Genomic DNA, 21,586 nt, shown 5'->3' on the forward strand with positions numbered 1-21,586 from the left:
GGGAACTAGCGGAGGAAGACAGAAGGAGAGGGGAGGGAAGGAACACCGGGACCTCTGGGCTGTGAAGTCAGGTGCTCTTAGGGATAGAAAGTGATATTACTCACGTGGAGCACACAGAGTGGAGTCAAAAACCAAGAAATCCAGAAATTCCAGCTAAAAAAAGGCAGTTAAAGAAAACCTATCATTCTCTACTTGCTTTTCTTAAACTCCCTGAGAGAAATATATAGATCATAGCCATGCTTTTAAAGTCGCCTTTCCCCCCCATTTTTCTTCTCTCTCTCTCCCAGCAAAATGCATTTTGCCTGCCTCTCTCTTTTCCTCTTTCTCTCTCTCACCTTCCTTCCATCCCTCCCTTCAACAAAAACAAAAACAAAAGTAAGAGAATATTCTATCAACCCAAGTCAGCTCTCCTTTTCTCCTTTTCCCCCTCTTCCTTGCCTTCCTGTTAGGAATCACACACCCCCCCCCCCCAAGGGATAGTGGAAAAGGAAGACCAGAATGGCTGGAGGAGATGCAAAGCCAGGAAAGCACAGAAGATCATTATTTCTCTCCTGTCACCGAGGTTTCTTCTTACCTGCACCCCATAATTTATAAAGAAAAAGAAAATATCCCAGGGTCAAGTTCTACTTGATCCCAGTGGCCTCAAATGCAAAGCCTATGCCTCCCCCCCAGCTTTTGGGCCACCTCCCTAAGCCTGGAAGGGGAACCCCAACTCTACCTGTCAATGCTGATGGCGCAGAGGTTCAGGATGCTGGCTGTACACATCATGACATCCAGAGTGACAAAAACATCGCAGCAAACGCGGCTGAAATTCCAGACTCCACCTGTCACCTAGGCATCAGAAACAAGGATGTTAGTGTTTTCCGAGAGATGGAAGAACCACCAATCAGCAACGTTGTCATCCCTTTGTCACCAGTAAGGATGCTGACCCCTGTCTGCTCCCTTTGGTTGGTACTATTGTCACCTCAGGGTAGATGGACATCAAGGAGTACCAGGCTGTCCAAGATTGTTGCTAAGGAAAGGACACATTCACAGAATGTTAGAAGGTTAGTGCTGGAAGGGATTTTCCAAATCAATTAGTCCTGTGTTTCTCAAAGTCCACAGGGGGATGCTCATTAACAATGTAGATTTCTGAATCCTTCTTAGACTCACAGAGAGTTTCTGGCTCTGTGGCCTATGAATCTTCATTTTTAAACACCCCAGACACACCAAGGTTTGAGATCACTGATCTAGTTCAGGCCCAGGAGGCAATGGTGCCCTTGCAGTCAAGTGATATGTTCGCACATGCACAGCTGGTAGTACAAGAACTTGGGCGGCTGCCTGATGTGTATTGTGCCGGAACTGCCTCTCTAAAGCCCTCCGCCCTGTAGAGAGCTCATTGTGTACTCTGGAAATAATCTTAGAGCATGGTTTTTTTTTTTTTACCTCCAAAGCAAAAATCTATCCAGTCTCAGGTTTTAAAGCTTGGAAACATCATAAAACAACATCTATAAGAACCTATCTGTGTTAATGTCACTGTTCTGCACTACTGTCCCACTCACCAAGAGGAGGGGAAAGGGCTGAGTCCAGGGGACTTGGATGGAGCACAGATTCTCTCTACCACTGGCAGAATTAGTGACGGTGCTTTCAACCTCTACCATGTACATAATTATAAAAAGTCCAGAATTTAGGTAATTTATATTCTAGTACATTTCTATTTTTATTTTTAAAACTTTCACATAACCTAATTGAAGCAAGAAGATGTGTCGGGGAGATGTCATTTTCAGAATGTCTGAAAAGGGCCACTCATGGGCCTCAGGCTTTTGTGTATTTGCCAGCTTCCTGCCTAGGGGGCTGCCATTCTTGGGGACCGTGCTTCTCAAGGAGAAACCTGAGAAGCTTTGTGCCTCTGGCTGTAGCTGAGTGTTTGTGATATTCCTCCTAAGCAGGGCTATTTAAGGGTAAGGAAGAGTGAAAAATAGAAACAGTAGCCTCTGAAGCAGCTTCTCAAGAAAAAAATACAACACAAAAAAACAAACAAAAAAACAAACAGTTAATGACCAAATGACTGAGTAATAATGGTGCTGTTCCTCTTAGTTTTCTTTCTCTTTTCTTTTCTTCTTTCTTTCTTCTTCCCTTCCCTTCCCTTCTCCTCTCCCTTTCCTTTCCTTCTTTCTTTCTCCTCTCCCTCTCCCTTCCCTTCCTTTCTTTTCTTTTTTTCCTTTGAGACAGAGTCTCATTCTGTTGCTCTGGGTATAGTGCTGTGGCATCATAGCTCATAGCAACCTCAAACTCTTGGGCTCAAGTGATCCTCTTGCCTCAGCCTCCCAAGTAGCTGGGACTACAGACATGTGCCACAATTCCCAGCTAGTTTTCTATTTTTAGTAGACATGGGGTCTTGCTCTTGTTCAGGCTGGCTTCCAACTCCTGAGCTCAAGCAATCCCCTCGCTTCAGTCTCCCAGAGTGGTAGGATTACAGGCATGAGCCACTACTCCCGGCCTTCCTCTGAGTTTTCTCATGGAAGAATCTTCTTCTATGACCAGGTTACTTTACTTTTCATTCCTGTTTTATCCCAATAAAGTAAGGTTCCAAGGAGCTGTCTCTTCTTCTTCCCTAATAACTTCTTCTCATTGGATTTATTTCTTTTCCTGTATTCTCTTTTAACCCTTTGTTCATTTCCAGACTCTATTATGAGAAACTCTGACTAAAGACTTTTTTCGTTTGTTTAAAAGTAAGAATAAACAGTTAAAGCTAGTGATAAAGTCATGATTTTTGTTCGCTTGGTTGTAGACTTCTCTCTTTTAGTTTGACCACTTGGCTCTATATACATAAAGGCCTAACATGAATTTTGGAATTCTTGGCATGAGAAACTTTTTCAAAAGGGAGATGTAAAAATTCTGATCTGAGTCATAATAACACAGTGATTTAAGGGAGCCAGGAGAATAAAAAGATGGTTTTGCTTATTACGTAGGACAGTTGCATGTTGTAAAAGCTTCTTGCAAAAGTTGATTTTTGCACACTAAATTTTATTTCAACATTGTCTGTACCATAAGATTTATATTTAAATCAGGAAGAACCCACTTTTTTGCATAATTGTGAGTGCCAGTTTGTTTATGTGCATTGGGGACTAGTCCAGATGAGAGAGAATAGGTGGGGCAACAGCAAACCTCAGTGCTTGCTGGGTATTCATTTATCCATGCATTCATAGAGCAGGTGCTTGCTGGTCAAGCTACCCTTACTTAGCTCATAGAAGGAAGATATGTTATATGTGTGAAGAGGTTTTACAAAAGTACTACAGGAACTATACCAAACAACTTATAATAACAGGAAAAGCAAGGCATTTTACAATAAAATAGAGATCATCATGAGATCCTAATTTTGTGAATACAAATTAACATTTATTGAGAATTTATATGTGGCACTGACCTACATGACCCATTCCAGCAATTTCTATCATTTTGAAACTCTAGATTTTGCAAATGGAATTGTTTTTTACTGCGTGTGCCGTTAGAGCTCTTTTGAGGACTATATTATACACTTACCTGATAGGAGATTATCTGACTATTACTTAACCAACACCTATAAGCTCAGGGACATTTACTTGTTTGCTGCTCCACGCTCAGCTCCTAGACCAGGGCAAGGCATGAAAATATATTGTGGAAAGAAGGAACAGTCTCTGACATAATCTGTCTCAATAGCAGCTGACGTTTATTGAATGCTTTCTAAATGCCTGTGTTCTGCAAAGTGCTTTACATGCATGGCCGCTATTGCCAATTATTGTCCTATGACAGAGGACTATTACTATCATCCTCACAGAGAAAGAACCAGAAGTTTAGAGAGATTAAGCACTCTGTCAAAGTTCACAGGGCTAGTAGAGGCAGACAGGGCGCTGGAATGTGGCTCGTTCGGCACCCTGTTACTGGGGAGTGGTTGTGGGAAGATGGATGGAAGTGGGTAGACAGGGGAAAAGAGAAAAACATTTGCTCCTCCCAGAGTTTTGCCTGGCAGACTATATGGACTCCTTTTTAGGGAATGTGACACCCTCCTGATTGGCTCTGTCTCAGGGTGATAAAAAACAGTTCACAAGACAGTGGTGGCTACTGCCTTTGGAGGTAGGTGAAAGCACACACAGACTGCAGGTTTCTTTACTATCTGTCCCTCTTGCTTAGCCCCTAAAGGACAAAGTCCTCAAGCTGTCCCCCGGCTTCCAGGCCCCCATTGGAGAGCCACCCCATTCTGGCTGTCTGCTTTTCCTGTCTCCAGATTCTGCCATCAACACTTCCATTCTCTCCTTGATCCCAGCCAAGTGTCAAGGAGAAAACAATCTGATTAGCTGATTAAAGTAATTCCCACTGAGGTGCACTTAGACTTCCCTAGTGCTTACTCATTAAAATGAGTTTCTAATTGGTTGGACTTGTAATGACAAAATAATATTTCTTTACTGAAGTCCTCCACACCAAGTAAATCACAGTACGGGATCAATAAAGAGCATCAGAGTGTGCCAAGAGCATGCTAGTAACTCTCACACATTATCTCATAGTAACCCAATGAGGTAAATATGATTTCTAATGGAGAACAAGAGAAATTGAGTAATTTGCCTAAGGACTCATAGCTTGTAAAAGGGGTTGGAATTTCAACCCCATTCATATTAACCATTGCTCCATTCTACCTCTCCAAGGTCAGCACTTGGGAATGCCACTGCTGAGAAGTGCACAACCCAACTCCATTCTAATGTCACAGTAGGGAGAAGAGTTGGTATTTGTCCATCCATCTACCCATATATCCACTATTTATTGAGTGCTCATTATGTGTCTGATTTTGCATGGGTGGGTATGTTGAAATGAATTAAACTTGGTGTTGTCCCTACGGCATCAGAATATAGAATGTTCCTATGAGGAGGATTAATGCATGAACGGTATGGCTGAAATGACGGCCAAGGAGATAGATACTAAAAAAATAGCTGTGATGTAACCTGGTAAGTGCCAACAGTGAGATAGATACAAAGTATTGGGAGATCATGAAAGGCAAACTGACTTTTTGAAATTAAGGCAGATAAAAAGTACAAGAGCAAGTCTGATTGATTTAAGGCTCTTCAGAGACATGCTTCTTTCTCCTACATTCTAAAGAATAAGTCACTTCAGAATTATACAGCAGCCAGGTGGTGTTACTCTCACTTGCTAATGAATATAACTAACTCCCTTTGGCAATACAGAAGGTAAAAGTAAGCAAGCCTGTCTTCAGGTACTGAAGTTGGCTATTGATTTTCAACAGACACAGCCTAGGGCAGCATTTCCCAAATTTACTGATTATAAGGCAGCATTTCCCAAATCACCTGAGGCTCTTGTTAAACAAATGATTCTCAGGCCTCACTCAGAATAAGTCCCTAAGGTGATTATTTTTGCCTGGGTTTGGGAAACATTGGTTTGGGAGGTGAGGCAGCAGGACTTTATCTTCAGAAATGGTTGTCCCTAAAACAGGGATCCTTAAGCATTCTTTTATTTTTATTTTATTTTATTCATTTATTTATTAAGACAGAGTCTCATTATGTTGTCCTGAGTAGAGTGCTATGGTGTCATAGCTCACAGCAACCTCCAACTCCTGGGCTAAATTGATCTTCCCTCAGCCTCACCCCAGAGTAGCTGGGACTACAGGTGCCCACCACAATGCCCTGCTAGTTTATTATTTATTTTTAGAGGCAGGTCTCACTCTTGCTCAGGTGGTCTCTAACTCCTCACCTTCACCTCGGCCTCCCAGAGTGCTAGGATTATAGGCATGAGCCACCACACCTGGCCCTGCTGCAGTCTTTTCTATAAAGTTATTTATTTATTTAGAGACAGGGTTTCTCTTTGTCACTCTGGCTGGAGTGCAATAGCCTCACCGTGGCTCACTGCAACCTCAAACTCCTGGGCTCAAGTGAGGCTCTCGCTTGAGTCTCCTGCCTCAGCACCCCTAAGTGCTAGGATTTTAGGTATAAGCCACCATGTCCGGCCCCTTAAACATTCTTTATGCCCTGGATTTTTTGGGCCTCATGGTCCCCCTCTTAAAAGAATGTATTTAAATGCATGAAATAAATATGATAGATCTTAAAGGATACTAATTTTATGGAAAATAATTATCAAGATATTTTAAATATATATATCACATATAAAAATATATGTGCTACTTTAATATTTTATCAAATAAGATCTAGCAGCAGGTTCAAAACTCTTACAATTTCTAAGTAATGATGAATATAAATGATATTTCAGGATGTCTACAACAACCATAATGTGATTTGAAAATATAAATACCTGTGAGTTCTACCAGTGACACTAAAGATCTCTTCTGCTGTGGATTCATGCCTACATTCATAACTAAAGACAGTACTAAATTTTCCCTTAGTGAAAATAGGGAAGTAATTTCATTTACATCCAAGTCGATGGACTCCCCAGGTTAAGAACTCCTGCTGTAAAGAGATGAAGTTTTAGTTGTTTGGGGCTAATACCCAAAGGGCAAAGATAGAATTACTTCCCTAATTGGCCTCTTCAGCCCATTTTTGTTTGGAAATCATTTTTTTTTTTTTAGTGGGGGGTAGTGAGGAGGGGTTGCTATAGGGCAATATAGGATAAATTAGGAGTTTTCACTTTTCTGAATCTCAGTTTTCTCATCTGTGAAATGGGGATTTTGTAGATTAGTGGTTCCCAAATGTCATTTTAGCACATGGCTAGATGGCTGCACAAGTCATCTGGGATGGGAGTGGGGCTGGGTATGATTACAATCACTACAGACTTCCAGGCCATTCTGGAAATTCTGGTTTGGGAGATTTGAGGTAGACCCAACCAGCCTATATTTTAAACAAGCAATCTCTCCCTTCCCCTGTGCTGTGGTATGAATGTGTCCTCCAAAAAGCTTGTATTGGAAACAATGAAAGTGTTGGGAAGTGGGGCCTCGTGAGAAGTGATTAGACCAAGAGGGCTCCTCCCTTAAAATGGATTAATGCTACTACTGTGGGAGTGAGATCCTTATACAAAGACAAGTTTTGCCTCCCTTTTGCCTCTCTTTCCCCTTTTGTCTTCCACCCTGAATGATGATGCACTTGGTCTTGGCCGAATGTTTGTCCTAAACCTTGGACTTCCTAGCCTCCAGGACTGCTTACAGTTTTAAAATAAAATATGTTTTAACAAATTACTCAGTCTTGGGTATCCTGTTTTAATAGCACAAAGTGGTCTAACACACCTCCAATGAAGGCTGAGCTCAGAACTGCTCAAAGTTTGGGTGCACAGGAATTACAGAGAAGCTCATCTAAAATGCAGACTTCGCAGACCCTACCCAGAAAAACTTCATCATCAGAATATGCCTAGGAATTCTGTGTGATTGGGGCACACTTTAGAAATGATACAAAAATCATTTTCAAGTCCTTTCAGCTTTAACAATTTATGACTTTTATAAAAATCAGAGTTTGAAGAAATTGTGAGAATCTCCTTTTTCTTTCTTTCTTTTCTTTCTTTCTTTCTTTTTTTTTTTTTTTTTTTTGAGCCAGAGTCTCATTTTGTCACCCTGGGTAGACTGCCATGGCATCATAGGTCACAGCAACCTTTCAAACTGTTGGGAGCAAGTGATTCTCTTGCTTCAGCCTCCCTAGTAGCTGAGACTACAGGTGCCCACCACAATGTCCATCTATTTTTTAGAGAAGGGGTCTTGCTCTTGCTCAGGCTGGTCTCAACCTCCTAAGCTCAAGCAATCCACTCATCTGGATCCTCCCAGAGCGCTAGGATTACAGGTGTGAGTCAGCACACCTGGCCACTACAGTAGGGAAGTCTTAATTGTTATCAAGTAAATGTCATTCTTTTTAATAATCACTATCATTACAAAGCCCAAACATTCATCCATTCCCAAGATATTACTGTTCTTTCCTTTTATCACATCTGACCTGGTTGCTTTTCATCGGTGCATTTCCCTGCCTGAACCCACCCTGCTCTATTTTCCTTGTCTACATTTCTTAACTCTTGAGTCTTTTCTCCTGTTCATACTGGAGCCCAAGTACTCTGAATTTAGTATTCCAAATCATCCCCTGGCTGCCTACACCACCTTACTGTCCTGATATAAGTGCATTAAATGTCACAAAAGGTGCTTAAGTGAGTGGAATAAAATGAGATATTTGTGCTTGGCAAGAACGCTCCAGAGTGCAGCCTGTAAAGCAGGAAATTAAAAACTTGAGAGGGAACCTGAGATAGAACTATTTGATATGGCACAGAAAAGAGTTTTTGAGAAAATACCGCAAACTGAATTAAAGAGACAGTTAAGCCCGGAGCCCTGTGAAATATAACCTTCTGTGAGGTCCTCTGCGTGGCTTTTGTCCTGAACTTTTCTGCTAGGCTCCAGGACAGAGAATACTGAAATGGGTCAGTGACTGGCCTCTGGGAATCCCCAAGTGCTTCAAGCTACTCTGAGAATGATACCGATGAGAGCCCACTGTGGTTCACACTTACTGATTATCTTTTCTTTCCAGTAGGACACTGGGAATTCATGAGATCCCCAAGCAGTTGACGTGTTCCACACGTAACTTTTCTGGTGATTAGTTCAGAAAAAATCATGTGGCACAATCTAGTCCAAACACAGCACATCTCTTCTACTAAAAGTTCTGAGATGGATTTTCTCTCCTGCTGTGAATGGTGTCATGCAGTGTGCACATGTGAGGTCCATGGCTGGACTTTTGCCTGAGGATAAGGTTAATTGAAGAAAGAAGAGCTGATGGAATTATAGAGAAATGGAGCCGGAGCTTCACAGACCAAACTGTGCCTGAAGCCCATCCTAACACAGAACTTTTAAAGTTCCTGATGTGGCAGCCAATGCATTCTGTTGATTTAAGCCAATTAGAGTAAGTCATTAAAGGTGACTTAACTGAAACACTTATAGATGATACTTTTTAGTTATCAAGGCTCTCTCTCAGCCAATAACAGTTGAGCCTTATACCAGCCTAATGTGGAAAGTATTGTTGTCACTTCCATTTTATTCACTTAATTCCATGTCTTCTGACTCTAGGTTCTGAGCCTTTCTCATAGCATGACCTTGTGTTTAAATGGCATTCATCCCAGTGAATTCTAACAGAGGCAATGTTGTAGGACACTGTATTGACGGCCCATAGCAACTGCCTATCTTTACATCATTTTTTAAATAAAACAAACATTTTTTCTTTGCCTTGTCTTGCCTTTTCTTTTTTCTCTTCTCTTCTTTCTTCCTTCCTTTCTCCCGCCCTCCCTTCCTTCTTTCCTTCCTTTATTCTTCTCCTCTTCCCCCTCCTCCTCCTTCTCCTTTTCCTTCTTCCTATCTTTAGTGACTTCATGATTAAGTACTGACCAACTAGGCTTAAATGAAGTTCTTTAGAAAGATGCTTCAAGCTACTCTTGGGGGAGGAAGGACTTTCTCTCACCTTCTGATGTCCTCATCCATCCAATTTTGAATAAACTACCATGATGCTGAGCCATGACAGCCCAAGGAGGTTGAAGAGGAAGAATAGAAAAGTCTGGTCTGAGATGACATCATGGGGCAGCTGACCTAACACTAACAATCTCCTCCCTCTACCATTCTGGTTATGTAAGAAGTATAAAATTTGATTAAGCCACAACTAGTCAAGGTTTCCACAATTTACAGCCAAATACATATTGGTACATATTGGTATCTGGAAAATAAACTAATTTTCTTTTGAGAAAGATGGATGTATTCAAATCAAAGCACATGAAGCTATGAATTTGATGAATCCTTTGGTCCACAAAATGGTGTTTTTCTAATTTTCGGGCCTAGCTTCCTGGGGGCCCTAAAGGCTACAGCAGTCTGATCAACAATGAACCCTTTCCTTTTTCAAAGGAGGCTCTTAGGTGTAATCATATGATTACAAGACCAGTTACTCAAACTGGGCCATTGTCAGGACTAGTTAGTAAGAGCAACACTTTGCTCTTCCTAAGACACATGAATTTGTATATTCATAGTCCATATTTTAAAAGCTCAGAGTACTCTTTTTTCTCATTAAGGTATCTCATCTGTCTCTAAGGAAAGACAGGAAAAAAACTTAAGACTAAGGAAAGTATATACTAATGTGGGATAGGGAGACCTGGTCCTCTGAACTAGAAACTTCTAATATCTTAACTGGCCATCTGTTAATAATAGCTGCTTCAAATCATATCCTCTCCTCTATTGAGTTAGGTCCTTAGTTGACTGCTGGGGAAAGTGATGCAGAGATGTTAAGTTGCATTGACTGGGCCTTGAAGCAAGTTGGTAAGACCAAAAAAGAGGCCCCAAAGCCCATTTCCTAGTGAAGAGAGGTTTCTGCTCCACTAAATCTTCTTTATGGGATGTAGATTATTTTGACCATGCTCTTGATTACTGAACACCTACATCAAATTGCCTGAGGGACAGAGGGCATAGTGGTTTCTATGGTAGGAAACCAAGAGCTCTACCAATGCTCTTCTCATGGGAGGAAACCCATAGATACTACTACAGAGCTCCCAGTAAGGCCTTTTGCAATGTTTCCAGGGGCTCTGTGTGGTCTCAGCTGTTCTTCTCTGCTGTGCAGTGCAACAGGGGCATCAGTTGTATCAGCAGATTTGGCTAGAAGGGGATGTCATGGCTTCCTAGTGTGGAGAAGTCACAACATTCATCTTTTAAGCCAGCATGTACAGAGTTTTTTCAATATGGTTCAGCCTGAGACCTGGAAGAAATTATAAATGGGTAGCCAAAGAGTGCTGAGTGGCTTTATTATAGACACCCAAAGACAAATTTTATTTTAGAGGGACTGAAAATGCTTATTAGAAGTAAGGTCCACTGCCTGCATTTCTGACATTCCTCCTTCTCCAGAAACTTGAACTTAAGAAACTTGGTAACATAGAGAGAAGAACAGAAACAGTTCAGGGGGATGGTGGTGGTGCTGTGAATCACTGACCAAGATATACTGGTTTGTGGCACCAAAAGTGCCTCACTTTTGAGCAAGATTATCCCATGCTTCTCACATCTTTTCATTCTCATTGTTATCAAATGTAAAATAATAAATATTTCACCTCTTCTTCTCCACCAGAAGTATGCTCGTAATAGTAGATGTATACGATGATGGTGTAAGCTGGAACTGCCCACATAATGCATATATTACAGAGCAGATTCATGTCATTATTCATACATCAAATATTTATTTAGCGCATGTTATGTGCCAGGGAGTGTGTTTAGACTACAGGAAATGAAGAACAAAGACATAACCTCTGACTTCAGGATGACTTAGTCTAAGTGGGTTGACAGAAAAGTTAAGATAATTACAAGACTCTTTACCATCAGAATTATCCTGAGGAGAATAAGCACTTATCTTCTTTCAAACGCAAGTATTCCCGTAGACTTTAGATCTATCCCAATCAGCCTACTTGTTTTTCTTCTCTTCCTTTTCCTATCTATTTTCTTTCTTTCTTTATCTCTGTCTTTTGAGATCACCAGTCTAATTTTAGTTCCCAGTCATTCTTTGATATGGGCACTAGCACAGGCAGTCAATGTTCAAGGTTTTTGCTCTCCCGGGATATGTCATACTTAACTGTCACCTTCACTATTAACATTAACTGAGATATTAATTTGATGAATCTTAATTTCTCTTAATCACAGCATCATTTTGATCCTTCAGTGGATACCTCTTTAAGTATGACACACAGTGCAGAGGAGAAATATTAATAGAATGTTAAGATGTTCTTTAAAAAATCTCTTTAGTAATTACATGTTTGCTTGGTGAGAATATGCATTTCTTGAACAGATGTAGGCACCCTGATTTCCTTGTTAGCAAATGGATGTTTTGTCTTGATCACTCCTGTCTTTGTCTTGCTCTTGCAAATGAAAATACTTTTGAATTTAAGAAAAGCTTCTCCCCAAAAGAATTCTCCAGGGTCTGCTGCACCATCTAACTGGCAAAGGCTCCGTACTATTAATGGAGGACAACATAAATTTGAAGGTTTAGTTTGTTCCTTCAGTAGCAGAGTCTGTGGAGAACTGGCAATTAGGAGGGAAAAGCCAAGATGCAGGCAACTGCACCACCAAAAGAGGTCTGATCTATTTGCAGACCATTCTTTCTGTCTCTTCTTCTTATTCACTGAAAAAAGCAGCTTCTTTTTGTTTTTAATATAATGTCTTCCACCACCCGAGCTCCATATCTCTCCTGCACACTCTCACTCCATATACATCGAACACTGAAGAAGGTGCACTCTGGACTGCCTCCCCAGATGCACCACAACATTGAGATGGGATGGGCATAAAGAATAAACTCGAGGCCCTTTTAGGAAGCATCCCATCTCTCAAGTTCAGTTCCCAGGATCGTATAGATCTGAGAACAGAATCATCCCCAGCTTCCTGGTTCTGATGTGGGAGAAGGATCAGATGGTGACTGCCACCCAGAGCTTCAGTTCCCTCATTAAAGAAAGAATTTCCTTCCTCACCTCCTGGACCACTGGAGGAGTCCTTAGAGCCCCAAAGGCCAGGAGCTCAGGAAAGACAAAGAAAAGCATGGGCACACCAGCAGCACATGCCTGGAGCCTACTCACCTCCAGGTACACCACCCAGGGCATCACCAGGGTGGCCACCAGCAAGTCTGCCACGGCCAAGCTCACCACCAGGTAGTTGGTGGTGGTCTGCAGGGCCCGCTCCCTCAGCACAGCCACACACACCAGACCATTGCCAAAGACGATGGCCAGGATGAGTACACAGTAGGAGAGGGCGTAGTAGGCATGTGGATGGGCCCGATCAGCACCTGTGAAGTTCTCTGCCCCGCAGGTATAGTTCAGGTGGCCACTCAGCTGGCTTAAAGGTGCCATAGCCCAGAAGGAGGGGCGTGACCTCAAGGGGTGTCCTGGGAGGAAAAAGAAAACAACAGAGGTAAAGTCAGACTCTTTGGATCTTGGTTGCTTGTGTACTTTTTTTGGTTTATCGAGTCAGCAAATATTTATTGAGCACTTCCTATATAATACTGTTTCTCAACCTCATTGCTGGAGGTACAGCAATGAACAAAACAGATAAAAATTCCTCCTCTGTGAAGCTTCTGTTCTGGAGAAGAAGACAGATATACAAGGTAAATAAAAGATGTAGTATGTTCAATGATATGTATTGTGGAGAAAAAGAAATCAGGAAGGTGTAAGAAGGGGATGAGGATTGCATGTATGTAAGTTGGTGTCAGTGCGACTTTAACTAGTGTGATCAGGAAGCCCTCATGGAGAAACTGGCAATTGAATCAAAACCTGGAGGGCACAGAGAAGCAGACCACGCAGATATCCGGTGGGAGAGGGGTTCAAGCAGTAGGAACAGCAGGTATCAAGAGGAGGGGCTACCACATAGAGGGGCTGATAGGGAAGCCCGCGTGGCTGAAGCCAAGTGAGTCACGGGAGGAGTAGAACAGCATGAGGTGGAGAGGCCGTACAGGCCATTGAAAGAGCCATGCTTGGACTCTGGACACCGCAGGACCTTGTGCACATTACTCTACCTGTCTGAGCTCCAGTTCCCTCCTGTGTGAAATAAGGGAAATAATGGAACTCAGTTATCTAAGTTTGTGCTGCTGGAACAGAATACTCAAGACTGGGTAATGTGTCAAGAATAGCAATTCATTCTCTCACAGTTCTGGGGTCTAGGAGAAGATCCAAGGCATGTGGTTTTTACAGTGGGACCCTGAAACCCAAGCAAAAGTGACTCCTGCTTCCAGCTCTGCCTTGTAAGAGGGCTGCACTCTTGGTCTCTGCTGTGGCCCCAATGTTTGTGTCCCCTCAGAATTCATATGTTAAAGTACCAACTCCCAGGGGGGTGGTAGGGCTGGTACAGGAGAGAGAAGGGGTCAATGGGAGGTGATTAGATGACGAGGTCAGAGCCCTCATGAACGGGATTAGTGTTCTTACGAGGGGTGCCCCAGAGAGCTGACCACCTTCTATCCTACCATGTGAGAACACAGTGGAAAGATAGCTGTCCAGGAAACGGAAGGCAGGACCTCACCAGACACAATTCTTTGGTGCCTTCATCTTGGACTTCCCGGAAGTAAATTTCTGTTGTTTATAAGTGGCCCGTTTTATGTTGTTTTGGTATAGCAGCCCGGACAGATTAAGACACCCTCTTCTAGTTATATGCTCCCCACTGGATGAGGTCATACCCTCCCAGATCCTCTAAGGGTCTACACCCCATCAGACCACCTGCCCAGTGCCAAGATCACAGAATTCTCTGCCCTAACTGCTCAGAGCCTGTTTCCAGGGCATCACAGGCCTCATTTTGAATCTGTCACCCTGCGGGCAGACTGTGCCATGTGTATGTGTGTGGGTGTGTATGGTCCCCGGGACCAGGTGGCAGTTTTTGTTGGCACTTAGATGAATACCTTCTGTGTAGCTTGAGGTGGGAAAAGAAAAGGATAGGGTCCTTGGGGTGGGACAGAGGAAGGGGCCCAGCTTCTTCTGCACTGTCATATCCTAGGGGCTCAAGAATCCTAAGTTCAAACCTGACCCTCCAAGTTGCTATGAAGGTATATTTTTGAGGGTGGGAAGATTAAACATTTTATTCAATGCTTTGCTGGTTATGACTTCAAAATATTTAAATATAGTATATGTGGGCCTCCATTGGAACTCTTGCTCCAGGCCCTGGCAAACATAGAGGCTGGATTGGTGTCGGGATTTATTCTCAATCCTGGCTCTGCAACTCTCCCTTGATTAGGAGACTGGCCTCATCATGACTGTCATTTCATACTTCACTTCAAGATATTTTAGGCAGGAATATGAAAGTGTTAAAATGAGCAAATGATTGGAAAGAGGTGACCAACTTGGAATATATCAGAGAATTGCTTTAAAAAATTGTTCTTTATCTTGGCAAACTGTTTGCATTCAATGTATTTTAAAACATAATAATAATTCTTGATAATAATTATAATTTTCTCATTATTCGGAAAAGGGCAGCTGCTACCCTGGAAATAGTACTGCTGCTGCCAAGAGCTTTTGGAAAAATACAATGCTTTCTGATTGTGCAAGGATATTTCCACTTTTAAGGCAGGCTTGTGCCCAGATGACTTTCCTTTCACAACTGGGCCACCTTGGAAGGCAGTGGCCAGAACCCTCCTTTCCTGGGACTTAGCCTCATCTCGTCCGCCATTTAAGAGGGAAGCATAAAAACTTGTGATGTTTGTTACCATCTTGCTGGACTTTTTGCTCTGCCAAGAGGTTGTCAGCTACTTAAAAATAGTACAGCTTAGTGTCAATGGCTAATTATACAAAGGGGAACCCTCAATTCTGAAAATCAATTCTGAGCCTGATATTAGAATCACAACTCCATAGGTTTCTGATTTATTTTTTTCACATTGTCCTGTCTCAAGTCTTATATTCTTTCTAGCAGCAGGTGGGGTAAGCTGAAGCTGTCCAGGCAGTTTCTGACAGGTTGTGGATGTGAGAGATGAAAGCAGAGATGAGTGAGATGCTAGAATACTCCCTGCCTCTCAGCTAATTGTTTCAGCTTCCTCCCTTCTTAGATTTCTTCCTCCCTCTCTGTGTGTTGCTTATACAACACAGAGCTCAGCTGGGCTTTCTTCTTTCTTTTTCCCTCTGATATATATACTAAAAGATAGTAAACTGGTCTCAGGTAGAGAGAAGCAAAGAGTCTAGAGAGTTCCTTAACTCAATAATCACTCTCTAAGCAACTCCTAAGTGTAGGCTGGTTTCCTCATCAGCAAAATGGGGATAATCATACCCATTCCACAGGGTTAGTGTGAAGATTAAATGAAATTGTATATGTAAAGCTTTGGCACTATTGACAGCTTGGGATGGATAATTCTTTACTGTGGGGGGTCATCCTGAGCATTGTAGGTTATTTATCAGCATCCCCAACACCTACCTACTAGGTGCCAGTATCATGTCCCCCCTCCCCCAAATCATGACAACCAAAAATGCTTCTGAACATTGTCAAAAGGATCACTGCCATAGCATAATGTCTGGCAAATAGCACCTAAAATACAATAGCTTTATTGTTAACAGGAAAGCAGGAAGAGGGGAAGGGGTCAAATAAGCTACAGCTGGAGAGTGTCTAATGAACTTGGGAATGAGCACATCGCTGGTGACCAGCAGAGGGCTGGGTGTTAAAAGGAGATGTGGGGTGAGAAAGTATAGAAGGCAAAGACTGGAGGATTACTGCTGGCTTCACTCTTTTTTAAGATTCATTACATGCAGCACTATGTACAGATTTTTATGAGCCTTTAACTTTCTTATAAAGTATTGATTTATCTCGATCTTTTACAGTCTGTTTGAGCACCTCTTAGAGTGAGTGCGTAATCTATTTAAAGAAGCAGAGGAACAGAGAGGGGTCAGGTCCCCATCAGCTATGACATATATCCTTCTTTGTTGCTGTTCAATCCTTCAGTACTGAATGACAGTCTGCCTGGAACATTTGTGGGATTTACAGGGTTTTAATCATTTCTTCTCTTTCCTTAAGAATATTGAGATAAGCAAAAAACAAACATAACAAAAGCACCTTGAGACCTCAACCTGCTTCTAAAGGCGACTACTTCTGGGCTGCTACTGTGTGTCAGATGCTAGGGTTTTACATGTATTATCTCATTTTAACATTTATAGCAGCCATAAAGGTCGATATCCTTTTGTGGATTAAGAAACTGAGACAGAGGTTCAGTAGCTTCTTCAAGATTACACAATGTATAAGGTGCTGGTTTGAGCCAAGCTTTGATCTCAGGTCTCCCTAAAGGCAAAGCTCACAATGCATTCCATCTGTGAGTAGAAGTTGAAGTCAGGAGTCATTCTCAAGTGGAGATGAGTTTTCTTCAACCTGGAGCAAAACACCTTTGTAGCAGGGTTCCATGACTCCATCTTCACTCAGTTCACAGATTGCTAGCTCTTGCCACCTCTAATTTTTCACTCGGTCACATCCTGACCACCCATCTTCAGAACTTTTCTGGCCTGGGCTTCAATTCAGACTTGCTATATTGCCGGATATAATTAATAATTAGAGCTCCCATTTGTAAACATTCTCATATTTAAACCTTGCAACAACCTGATGAAGGAGATAGGTGCCATCATCATCTCGTTTTTGCAGATAAAGAGAGTGAGGCCCAGAGAGGTTAAGCATCTTGCTAAGGCCACAAACCAGGAAATGATGGAGTTGATTCAATCCAAGATCTGTCTGATTCCAGAGCTCATATTCTTAACTATGCCACTTTTGGGGTAAGGCAGACAAACATGAAATGGGTACTAATTTTAAAATCTCACTTGTTCAGAGTATCTTGTGCAGATCATCTGACTAAGCTCAGTGAAGTAAATGCAGGTGCACACTGCTGATAGAACCAGTGGGAGTTACATTGTCATTATTATTAGAGGTAGTCTTTAGCATTTCTATGACATTTTATTCTTGCAAATTGCAATCTAGTGTATTTACCCAATGAAGACCCAAAAGTACATTGAATATATAGTATATTTTATATATGTGTATTTGGGCACATTTACATTGTTGGTATAAGTACAGAAAAAAACTATAGCTGCTTACTGGGATCCAGTAGCTAAGATAATATCATCTTTTTTCCTCATTAAAACTGCTCAGCAAAGCAGAACACCCTCACTTTCCCTTACAACCTCTAAAGACTGAGCACACTGCTGTTCTAATCAGAGATAAGATACGAATTCAGTAGATCAGGCAGTCAATAAGTAAATATTGATAACAAATTTCAATGAATTAGAAACCGAATTTATTGAGTAGAATCTATTTGGAATCTGCTTTAATTTGTATTCTTTCATAAGCAGCCTTCTGTATAGATGCTTTAATATCAGGCACTCATTTGGATACTGTCAGTATTTTCTTTGCTCAATATCCCTGCGACTGCTAACCATGCAGACTTGAAAATATACAACTATAAATAAACACATGCTTGAGGAAGAATCTTTCTCGATTATCTCTGCTTCTCTTTGCCTATCAGAGATTCTAATGACACGTCAAGCAGCTGTTCTTCACTCTTACCTAAGGACAGACATTTCACTGACCTTTTAGTATCAGTAAGTGAAGGGCTTCACCAACAAAATGCAAACAAGCATGAGAGTTTAGAAACATGAGTTTAGAATCCACGTTCCACTTTGCTATTTCTGCATTATTATTTGTGTGTGCATTTTGATGGTATTCAACTAAGCTAAATGGATGAAATGGAGGAAATGCCTAATTGCAGTTATTGCCATTGACCCCATAAGCTACAATAAGCAACGAAAGTCCCACAATTAAATAACCATACGCGAAAAATCATATGTCATCACAGAAACATACACAATCATCACTGCCACTACATATCTCTGTTGGGAATAATTGGATTCTGACTTGCAAATAGGCTGACTTTAAATAGACCATTGAAAACAATACCTCTTAAAACCCTCAGCCCTGGATTACCAGGGTATTGAATTGGGGAGTTTAAAATAACAGACCCTTAACAATTAAGTAAAACCCTTAAGAGAAATACAATCAACTTCCACGCAAATCCCAGGAATAATAACAGCTTTTTGTTTTCTATCTTTTAATCCTGCCTTGATATAGTTTCTACAACCCATGAGTATACAATTTCAGGGGAAAAAAAAGAAAAGAAAAAAGGAAGAGAACAGATTTTTACTGTCCAACCACTTAGGAAAAAAATAAAAACGGTATCTTCAGGGTTTTAGGTTTTTAGATAAGAGCAGGTATAGAGTTTTACTGCATATTCTTAGAGAACCACAGAACCCCAAGCTGATTAAATAAACTTCCAGGAAAACATGATGGACTAAATTAGAAACAGAATGAAAAATTACTTACCCTGAAAATTTCTTCTGATTTCTGGAGACTGTGGAGTTTAGCACTTCAGTCCCTGCAGCCATTTACTGACAGCAGACATACTCAAGCAAAGCAAACTTTTGCCTTTCCCAGGACACGGAAACTATGTACATAAACAGAAAGAAAATCACCCATTTTTACCTCTAAGGTGAAATTACTTGTGTGCTGCTTTCCCAGCTACCCTATTAGACCTTGGTGCATGTTTTATAGCTGCATTTGAACGCATCCGTTTTTTTTCTAGAGGATTTGGGAGGGATCCTAAACTAAACGTCGCTAGGGTCACCCGCCGAGAGGTTCTGTCCTTGGTGCTGAAAGAGAGCTGGCACAGGCATGAGCAGGCTCTGTCTTCCTCGCTCTCTTTTCCCTCTGCGCTTCTCTCTGCTCCGGTTCTGTGCTTTTTAGTACATGTGTATTTTCTCCTCAGTACCCTTTTTAATTCCAGTCTTCCCACCTTATTTACCTTTATGATTTAGTTTTTCTTAAATAACTCTCACCGTCCTCAGTTTAATTGCCTATAGCCTTTCAGTGGGCACAAAGACGATTGGTTCAGAAGAAGGAATCGATCAACAAATTGATACACAAGTGGTGAATGGAAATCAGTACGATTTAAAACATAATTGACAGAATAATTGACCTTGGAGGTATAAGCTTGTCCGAGGACAAAAGGTTAAAGGAACTATATTACAGTGTAAGCAGAAACTGAGACACGGAGCATAGCTGGTGACAAAGATGAAATAAGGTTAATTATGTGAGAAATACGAAGTGTTTATTTAACAGCACTTACTGTTTTCAGAGAACATTACATACATTTGCCAATTTATTCTTAGTGTTCTTCTGTATATATGTGAGTATTCTTTCTTTCTTTCTTTTTTTTTTAAACTCAGGTTTAGAACAAGCTAAAGTGAGATGCAACAAGGGCAATATTTGCAAAAGTCAGTACTAGAAACAGATCATCTTAATTTATGGTCACTTTTTCATTTAACATTTTATTGTGAGATCCTAACTATTTCCTGTTCTCTTGTTTTAATTTTTCCCCCTCACTTTGGACAGGGTGGTAATTCTTTCACTATTTTCTCTGCCAACAGTGGATGTGCTTGGCAGCTGTGGTGCAGACTGTCACAGGGAAGCTAGTCCTCAGGGACTATGATGGAGACCTCTGCTGGCTGAGAAAGAGGCAGCAGCAGCAACAAGGTCAATACTGCTGACCTTGACCATTAACAACTCTAATTTATTGAGCATGTACTAATAGCTAGTCACCTTAATGCATTGCCTCTTTCTTTCTTTTTTTTTTTTTCATTGTTGGGGATTCATTGAGGGTACAAGAAACCAGGTTACACTGATTACATTTGTTAGGTAAAGTCCTCTTACAATCTTGCCCCCAAAAGTTGTGGCACACACCAAGGCCCCATCCCCCTCCCTTCTTCCCTCTCTCTGATCTTCCTTTCCCCACTCCTCCCTCCTTCTTTCTCTCTTTTAACCCTTTCAACAACCGTACAAAGTAGGTGCTACTTTTACCATCCTTAATTTATAAATAGGGAAATTAAGGCTTAGAAATGTTAACCATTTCTGAAGGTCACATAGCTACTATACAAGTGGTAGAGCCAGTATTTGGATCTAAACATCTTAAGTAACATAACAATTATGATATAATTCTTCCAAAGGTGGAAAATTCAGATTTCCTGGGAAACTGATGATATGTCAGAGATAATATTAATTATAATGATAAGAATATTAATAACATAATATTTGAATGATGACTTATTTAGAATAAGTCTTGTTCTTATTTATATCTTACATCAGTTTTGTGATGGCTACTTTTAAAGTGGCTACTATGGACTAAACTGTGTTCTTTTAAAATTCGTATGTTGAAGCCCTAACCTTAAGAATGTGACTACATTTTAAGATGAGATCTTTAATGTGTTAAGTTAAAATAAGACCTGAAGGGTATGCCCCAACCCAGTATGCCTGGTGTCTTTATAAGAAGAGGAAGAGATACCAGACATTTATGCACAGAGGAAAGTCCATGTGAGGACACAGCAAGATGATGTCCATCTATAAGTCAAGGGTGGGGCCTTAGGAGAAACTAAACCTGCCAACCTGTTGATCTTGGCCTTCTAGTATCCAAAACTACGCAAAAATAAATTTCTCTTGTTTAAGCCACCTGGTCTGTGGGATTTTGTTATGGCAGCCCTAACAAATTAATACAGAGACTTAGAGAGGCTGCCATATCCAAGTTGCTTACGATTTCTTTGGCATAGCTATTTTACATATATGGTTTATTGAATATGCCCTATGGCTAGAACTTCCAGCTTGAATGTGAACTCCCAGGCTCTTCCTCCCTTAGATTAGGAGGTCAAGAGACTATGCACTGCTAAAGCTTGGTTTGTCTGAAATACGAACGCAAGGAGGGAGTAACTGCAGGGCAGTGTCTGAGCAGAATGAAGCAGGGGCATTCTAAGGGTTTCATGGCTTTATAATGCTCATCTTCAGTATCATAGTTTTAACATTTAGTATTCTATCTTTATTTTCTTTAATATTTCAAAGTAGTGTGCCTAATAATAATGATGCCTTGCTAATGCATGAATATAGCAGGAAAGACCTTGCTTCTAGACTTTCTGTGTTAAGAACACATAGTATATCCTCACAGGGTAGCTATAATTGCTGGCAGGCTTTTTCTTAGCATCTTGGTAGTGCCTTTCTTTGGCAAAGTTCAAAAGAAGATAAAGAGAGATAAAGACTCTTATTCTAATTCTGGGTAGGAGCAACAGACAGGGAAATTAACTGACATGCCCAAATTCACACATTTAG

At 41.1% G+C, this 21,586-nt stretch overlaps 1 protein-coding gene across 1 annotated transcript in view; it reads right to left on the minus strand.

Moving 5' to 3' along the window:
• DRD3 (dopamine receptor D3) overlaps positions 1-19,110 on the minus strand; it is a 44,483-nt gene extending 25,373 nt beyond the window's left edge. Inside the window, exons 1-3 of the mRNA XM_053565211.1 lie at positions 18,761-19,110; positions 12,520-12,824; positions 719-831 (exon numbers count right to left, since the gene is read on the minus strand). Of these exons, the coding sequence (XP_053421186.1) occupies positions 719-831; positions 12,520-12,789 (383 nt within the window). The 5' untranslated portion in view covers positions 12,790-12,824; positions 18,761-19,110. The remainder of the gene's footprint in view (positions 1-718; positions 832-12,519; positions 12,825-18,760) is intronic.
• Between the last annotated feature and the right edge of the window lie 2,476 nt (positions 19,111-21,586).

This window comes from Nycticebus coucang, chromosome 16 (assembly GCF_027406575.1).
Source record: "Nycticebus coucang isolate mNycCou1 chromosome 16, mNycCou1.pri, whole genome shotgun sequence".
In the NCBI taxonomy this organism is placed as follows: domain Eukaryota; kingdom Metazoa; phylum Chordata; class Mammalia; order Primates; family Lorisidae; genus Nycticebus; species Nycticebus coucang.